General features: G+C 34.2%; 1 protein-coding gene across 1 annotated transcript in view; it reads right to left on the reverse strand.

Annotated features, from left to right (window-relative positions):
* PIK3C2G (phosphatidylinositol-4-phosphate 3-kinase catalytic subunit type 2 gamma) overlaps nucleotides 1–8,723 on the reverse strand; it is a 372,023-nt gene that overhangs the window by 43,087 nt on the left and 320,213 nt on the right. Inside the window, exon 27 of the mRNA XM_023508742.1 lies at nucleotides 5,432–5,507. Coding sequence (XP_023364510.1) covers nucleotides 5,432–5,507 — 76 coding nt within the window. The remainder of the gene's footprint in view (nucleotides 1–5,431; nucleotides 5,508–8,723) is intronic.

An 8,723-nucleotide genomic window follows, 5' to 3' on the forward strand; every position in this document is an offset into this window, starting at 1 on the left:
AGCAGGTCGTCTCTGACTACACTTCATTTTCATCTCTCTACGGTTACTTCTCGCTTCTCTTTTAGTATGTTGTGCATTCATATTTCCCTCCATTCTTTTCCTTAAGTTAGATAGTGACTTATTTATTTTAACATCTATTTTTTACTTCTGGGTTAACTTATTAGTTCCACTGTTTTCTGGGTTCTTACTCACTGATGTCTACTTTTATCTTTATCCAATTTCTGTTTCCTTTGATGTGTTTTGTGGCTCTTACTCCAGTTGTTGCAATGATGGAGCATTCTTTATTGTCTTCTCATAGTTTCTGAGACATAGCATTTCTGTATTGCTGTTCTTGAGATATACTGCAGATTTGATTTGCAATGACTTTTGAGCCAAAAATTATTCAAGAGAGATTTTTTTTATATCCTCAATTTTAAGTATTTTCTAGCTTTCTACAAATTTCCATTTTTTTTATTTTATTATATCTTGCTTAGAGAATATGATAAGCATTATTTTTCCTTTTTGAAATTTATTTGTTGTGAAATATGTAATCTATTTTCATGGATATGCATAGGCTCTTGAAGAGAAAAATTCTCCATCTTCAGGATATAGAATTTGATATAAATTAATCAGTTTTGCCTTATTAATTTTACTATTTAGATTTTCTATGGATTTACTTGTTTTCATTGGACTTTCATAAATTGAGAGCTGTAAACTAGAATATCTTATGACTAGTGTGCTTTTGTGTGGTTTTCCCTGTGTATTCCATAAATTTTGCTTTATATATGTTGCTGTCATGTTATTTGGTACTTGGTCACAATTTTCATATCTTCATTGAGCATTATACTTATTATAGTTAAGGCTCTATTCCTCATTTAATTCAATTGCTTTTGGGCTAAATTCCTCATTTTCTTTATTGAGATCGTTACCTTTGGTTTATTTTCCGTTGTTTTTGCCTAATGCTCTGTATACATATGGCTCTATTTTAATTTTTAGCCTTTTAAAATCATTTTGTTTTAGGTTTGTTTTCACATAGAGTTATGTGTGTATTTTTACTAGAATTTGAAAACAAATTTTCTAAATAGATGAGTTAACTCCATCTATGCGTAATGATATAACAAATACATTTTCCCTTAGTTCTGTCTTGTGATTCTTACAAAAAAATTCTCACTGAGGAAATGTTTTTATTTTTATGTATTTATGATCCATAGGAAAACTGTTATTTTTACTCTAGCAATTACCTTTATTTAACAACCTTAGACTTTTATTTCTTTGGCATTTGTTTCCTAATAGAAACAAAGATAAAATTAGTGGGCATCATCTTTCTCATCCTCCTTCTCACCTACCACCCAATTACATTCAATATTGTGATCTTACTGTTTGCATCACACTGATATTACAGATAATTATATTTTTTATTGCTTGATTTCTCAGATTTCAGTGATCTCCTTTAACACTCAAGCTATTACAGATGAGGTAAACAGACAGCGTGCCTTCCGGCTCATCCTTTTCCCATCTTTTCTTCCCCAGATCAAGGATAATTAAAAGTGGAAAATATTTTCCTAGCTAAAAACATGAGGTTACACGATATTGCAAAATGGCTACTATTTTGAAGCTTTCAGCTGAAAGCTTTTATTTCTAAATAGCCCTATTCTGACCTCTCTTGCTTTTTCACATTGTCAAAATTTAAATTGAAAACCTGAGTAGTATACTTCAACCTGTACACAACTGATTTGGACTCTGCCCAAGGAAGTTGCTAGAACATTAACCTGCCATGTAGACTCCAGGGCTTTAAGATCCCTTATAAATTAACATCTCGAATGGGAGGTAGTTACACAAAGTAGAGGTTGAAATCATTGTGTTTGCAATCATTTGTAATTATTAATGACATCTAAATATGCTCATTAACTCATTCTATTAACCCTGACAATTGTTGTCTTTGATCATGTTCTACCTCATTACTTATGTTATCATTTCCAAACCTTGACAAAAATCTATCTTCTTTGTGTCAGAGTTGTTTTGTAGTGAAGAGTGGGTGATTTTATAATTTTTTTTATGGAAGTATCATTTGCCATGGAACTATATTTTGGGGCATACAGAGGATCATGCCATTAGAGAGTTAATAAACACTTAAGACAAAATCCAGCACCATTCTGGTAGTGCTTTGGTTGAGTCTTATGTCCATAGTATTTAATGTGACAACTTGTAGAATGTCTTTTTCTAGGTGATACTTTCAGAGAATTTTAGTGGTTGGGAGGCCTTGAGTTTATTGTGCTAGGATATTATCACATAAAGTAATGAGTGGGAAGAGTAGACTGATTTTGAATGTTGGTGTTTCTCTCTTGTTCTTTTTATTAAAAGCTACCTTGATGGAGCATTTCATAATTTTCTCTGTCATCAATAATTTATTCAGTAATTATTTATTGAATATCTAGAGTAGGTCAGACACTCTACTAGGTCCTAGGTATACAATGGTGAGTCACACAGGCAAGGATTGTCCATTCCTCAGGGATTTCTTGTCTACAAATAACCATACAAGCTAGAGTTGTCATTGCAATCGATAAGTGTCTGGAAGAAAGAACATGATAGTGGTGATATAGCAAAGGCAATTGTGCTTAAATCTGTGAGATACTGAGGAGCTTGTCGTCTCTGAGTAACTGAAAAAGACAGAAATTAAGATGGGGAAGACTAGAAAGGGAAATAGACTAGAAAGAGAAGTTGGCAGGTACCAGAATATGCTGGGGTGCCATGATGAGGATTTTAGTCTTTTATCCTAAGGACAGGACCAGCTACATAATTTATGAGACCCAGTGCAAAATAAAAATTTGAGCACTTTTGTTCAAAAGTTAGTAAGAGGTAGGGCACGATGGCTCATAAATGTAATCTCGGCAGCTTGGAAGCCTAAAGTGGGAGGAAGACTTGGGACCAGGCCTTTGAGATCAGCCTAGGCAACACAGTAAAACCTAGTCTCTATGAATGAAAAAAAAAATTAGTTCGGCTTGGTGTTGCACACTTGTAATTCTAGCTACTCAAGAGGCTGAGGCAGGAGGATGACTAGAACCCAGGAGTTTGAGGCTGTAGAGAGCTGTGATTGGGCCAGCCTTGGTGACAATGTGAAACCCTGTCTCAAAAAAAAAAAAAAGTTATTAAGAATTTAATGAGCAGGGTGGCAGCGGAGTATTAAACCCAGCATGGGATCTTTAAAAGTGCCCTGCCCTGTGTGACTGCACAGATTGCAAGTGCGTGGCATTGACCTTCCTGCCTAAGGGCAATTGGAATTCAAGGAAAAATTTTAAGTAGAGGAGAGAGATGAATGGATTGGCAATTGATTAAAGAGAAATCCTGCTATTCTCTCAAGTCATATTTAGGTAGCAGTAAAAGCAAAGGAGTATTAGTATCTCCCAGATCCAGGATTACATATTCTTACTGGTATGATCTTTATAAGTCATGTGCTTAGATACATATATATCCAAGATCCACCATCTTAACTAATTATTTATTAATAATTAGAGGTAGTAAAAGGGTGAAGCCAGTTTTGCTTGAATTCTTTCTATGTAAACCAATACTTTAATACACTCAAATAATATTTCCCTGTAATCACTTAACAACATAAATTCAAATTTTCAACTGAGAAGAATAGTGTTCAAAATAAATGTTGTGCTTCATGTTTAGAATCAACTGATAGTCTGTCACAAAAGAATTCAGAATTCAGAAGTATGAAAGAAAATAATTTGAAAATCTCAGAAGGACAACTTTCTACCAATCCATTTTTGTTGTAACAATTTACATATTCTGCTTTGGAAGATATCGTCTGTTGTTTTAATATGGTAGGATATATTTAATACATAGCCTATATGCCAAAAATAATTGAGAATCAATCTTTTGTCGATCACCTCAGTGGGAACAAATCTTGATTATTATATGATGCAAGAAATGAAAACAGAAAAAAAAAATCTCAACCATTTTAGTTTTTGATATAAATAATTCTGATTTTTGGGTATGTGTATTTTAAAATGTTTTCAGAGAAATAATACTATATGCATTAAAACAATTTGATAGTGATTTTCAGTTTAATTTCTTTAAGCACAGAGAAACAATTTTCTTCAGAGTCTTTAATGATAGACTAGAAGTCCACCTGGTCTCTTTAGAAAAGCTCTGATATTTCTAGAGTTATACGACCTCGTGTTTGATGTTTTCAAAATGTGGATTGTTCAACTTTATAATATTAATTATAAAAAATTTCTTGATTATTTTTTAAAAATATATATATTAGGTAATTGTGAATTATGACAATAAGAATAGGAATATCTTAAGTTCTGTAAAAAGTAAAAGATTGATTTATGTACCCAAATAAATGTTTATAGTTTGTTTATGGGAGCAAAGCATCTTAGAGAATGATGTTTCACAATGGGCAAAACATAGAGGAATGAAGGAGGCACAGTCTTCATGCAATGATTTAGGATTTGTGAGTATACTGAAATGCAGAGTGGGGATATAATCCTTAATCCTTGAATTAAAATTTCTTTCTGTAATAGGAGAAGCAAGGCAGGCACACACACAGGTATCCAACTTAGTAAACAGTTATGCTATATAGCCTGATCTGGTTATAGAGAACTATACACCTAAGAGGGAAATAACTAAGATGTCAGATACAAGCAGGAATGTCAAGCAGAAGAGCCTGATCTTAAGGATAGAGAACGCAAAGGCAGAGATGGAGGAAGTGAAGACCAGGAATTGCTAAGGGAGAGGCCAGTAAGGTCTGCAAATTATAAGTTTTCCAATCTTGGTTCAGATTAAAATCAAGTATCAGTTTTGGGATGACTACTCCTTGCAGTGAAATTATATTACAGTTGTTTAACATTGGTGGGACATTTAAAAAAGTATCCCTGCCCATGTGGGAGAGAGAATAGAAATAGAGTAATTAGAATTAATACACATTTGAAAGAGAATTAGGTGGATAATTGTGCTAGGTTATTGTGGTATCCTGACAAGATTTCATGAGGGAAGGAGAATATTATTGAATTTTAAAAGATAAGAGTGAAACTCTGGAAAACTCATGACCATTATTATTGCTTAATATTTATTTTTGTTGCTTCCTAAGACATAAAGTAAACTTCAAGACTTATCTAAGTGGGAAAATGGAAACTTTGTCTTGGACATGTAATTCTATTAGAATGTGTAATTAGTTGAAATGGGTTAACAAAGTGCCAGGCAGTTAGTATAGTTAATTGGACAAACCTATCTAGGTTTAATTTAACTTGAACATATTCTAAAGGATCAAAATTTATAGAAATGGTTAGAAAATAAATTTTATTTAATATAATAAATATTAAAGCTTTAGTCTTAAAAGATATTTTAACTCAAATATTAAAAAAAATTATAGTTGTGATTATTCTTGTCAGTTATATTGAAACTCAACAACTACCCAGGGTACAATGGGGAATTTACTTACATAGGTGCACAAGTGATGATTCTATGATAGTTTGTTGTATAGGCTCAGACAGGAAAAAATTGAGTATGCAATCACTCTGAAACACAAGGAAAAATATAATATTTCTTAATTTCTTACATTTATTTTTTATTTCTATTCCCTATTACTTAAAACTATTGCCATATGTAATTTTAAACAGATACCTGTTATAGTTTCTATAAATAGAGAAAAAATCATCAGATTATTAACTCAGTGCTATCATTTTACCATACCTTAAACTAATCTTTTGTGAGATTGAAGATCTGATTACTTTTCATTTCTTCAAGAGGTTCAAGTATGTTCTGCTGTTGGAGCTCACCATTCTTGAATTTAACAGATATGCATGAATTTCACATCTCCTTTTTCTAAAAACGGTGTACCCTTGAACAAGACTTTCTGAGAAAAATTACTCCCAGTTGGACACAGATGCTTACTTAGTGAGTAACCATTACTCTTCAGGGTTCAATTTTAGGAAAGTTCACTGTGTTGACTTCACCTACAGCTTTGAGAAATGTTAGGGGATATTTAGAGACAGAAAAGTGAATAATGTTATCTCCCTCTTTAGAATACAACCTAGCGGAGGGAATAGATTATATTCTATGCTTTAACAAAAATTCCAGTTATGATTTCAGTATGTAAAAGAAGTGTGCTTCTTTTTTAAATAGGGATGATAATAAACAAATCAATATTAACCATAAATAAATTGATGTTGAACTTTAAATGAATGGCTAACTGGTGAATCCTCCAACAGCTTTTCCTTAGTGAAATGGACACATATTCAGTTGTAAGCCATTATAGGAACAAAGTAGTCTTACCCATGAGAAGGCCTTTGTTATCTAAAGGGCACCACTGAATAATTGATTATTTCCTCCGACTACCTATCATGGGTTGATGCTATAGTAGCTGTCAAAGCTGCCTGGCTCACCATCTCATTCTGTGAGATGGCTCTATCAAATATTCCCCAGGAAAATTCAGCTTCCAACTCTAACTCCTTCTCTGCCATTGACTTTGTCAACAGTTCAAAGTAAATAAAAGGCAGATGGAAACTCCCTGACTTCCTTAAAATCTACAGGCTCACACTGCTATACTTTCTCTTTCTTTCCTGTCACCATGGAGATGTCTTTTTCTATCTGTGATGAATTTAATTGTACCTGCCACCATCCATATACTGCAGTCCCAACTCCTAATACCTGAGAATGTGATCTTATTTGGAAATAGGATTTTTGCAGATGTGAGTAGTTAAGTTAGGATGAAGTCAGCCTGGAGTAGGGTAAGTCTCTAATGCAATGTGACTGGTGTCCTTACATCGTAAAAAGGGGAAATTTGGAAACAGATGCTCATGGAACAAGACAATGTGAAGAGACACAGGGAGAAAATGGCCATCTACAAGTCAAAGAGAGACACTTGGCATCCATTCTTCTCTCATGGCCATCAGAAGGGTACAACATAGTAGGCATGTTGCTTTCAGATTTTAAGTGCTTTCAGATTTTCTGTTGTTTAAGCCATCCGGTTTTTAATACTTTCCTAGGGCAATCCTAGCAAACCATCCAATGCAGATCCCTTCTTCTGTCTCTTGGATTCTATTCTTTCCTCCTTGGGATCCTGGTGAAATATTCCCATCCATACTTTAGCATCTTCACTTCTTCCTTTTCTTCCCATCAACAGAAAAATGGCCAACTCTGTCCATTTGAAAAACTAACAGACAGAGTCAAACCACACAAAGTAACTCACATATAAACAATATCCCATCATTCATGCTTCTTCCAAATCCTGTGTGACTTATGAGAAGAATTGTTTACACTCACACTTGTTTACTTCTTCAATTTTTACTCACTTTATGAAAGGCCATATGCAGGTTTTTGCAGCTATTTTGTCCTTTGAAAATGCTCTTATCACCTTTTTTTTTAATAGTCTATCTCTGTTTTGCAAGTCCAGTGGGAATTTCCTTAGTCCTTATGTATCTATTCCATTTTTAGTGAGATGCTGTCTTTGCTTTTATGATACCAGTTTCTCCCAGTTTTTCTTCCATTTGTCCTGCCATCTTTTCTTAGTCTTTTTTTTCAGAATCCTTTTCCTTTTGCTTATAATTTAAGTTTTAGTGTTCCTCATGTCCAGTTCCATCTCTCTTTCTTCAGATACGTTCATTCTTTCTGGGTGATATTATCATCTTCAGTGGCATTTAAACCTTTATCCTAGATTTGCCTCCTAAACTTCAGCCCTCTATATCAAAATGTCTCTTTATTAGCTCCGTTGCCTATTCTAAAGGTAATTCAAATCCCCCAAATGCACCACTAAATGCCTTTTCTTTCCCTTCTATTCAATTTGCCTTTTCTCATGTGTGCAGCTACAACATAGAGTTTATCTTTCTGGACTCTGTTCTCCTGACATACAATTAGTTGCTAAGTCCTGTGGATGATACCTCCTAACTACCTCATCTATTCATTTCTTCCTTCCAGGTATACTGCCATCTTTCCACATCCAGCATCATCAAACTTCCCCAAGGTTATAGAAGAGGTTTTCAACTCTTACCACACTACCCTTTAATCCAGTCCACTCTTAACACAATTGCCAAACCTTTCAGATCGGAAATCTAATAAATAACTGACTGCTTAAAACCTGCAGTGGCTCTGCATCACTCTTAAGAAAAAGATCGACTGCTTACCGTGGCTTTTAAGACTACTCTTGATAGGGATCTTGCTCATTTCCTTATCCTCATCTCTCACAATTTTATTCTGGTGCACTGAATTATATTTATGTCCTCAAATGTGTCATGCTCTCACACCTTCTTTTCTTCCTCCATGCTCTTTCTCCTTCCTTTTCTTCCCTAGTCGTCCATTTGCCAAGGTTATCATACGTTCTTTTCTTTATTCATGTTAATCTTATTCACTCATGCCTAATACAGCATTTCTGTTCCATAAATACTTGTTAACAGGAACAAACTGAGGTCTGTCTTTATATACAGAATACAATGGTATATAATGCAAATATCTGTACCTTTGTAGTAGTTTATGTATCATTGTCAGTTACCCATTGTATCTGTACATGTTGATCTCTTGTGAACTTGTTTGAGAGAAACCTACTCTGAAGAAATAGATCCATGAGTGAGACCTTATGTCTCTAAAAATAGCTGGGCATTCTGGTGAGCACCTGTCCCAGCTATCTGGGAGACTGAGACAAGAGGATCACTTGAACCCAAGGGTTTGACATTGTTATGACACTATGGGACACTACCGAGGGTGACAAAGTGAGATTCTGCCTCAAAAAAAAAAAAAAA

The sequence above is a fragment of the Otolemur garnettii genome, unplaced genomic scaffold (assembly GCF_000181295.1).
Source record: "Otolemur garnettii isolate 467f Iridium unplaced genomic scaffold, OtoGar3 scaffold00271, whole genome shotgun sequence".
NCBI classification, from domain to species: Eukaryota; Metazoa; Chordata; class Mammalia; order Primates; family Galagidae; genus Otolemur; species Otolemur garnettii.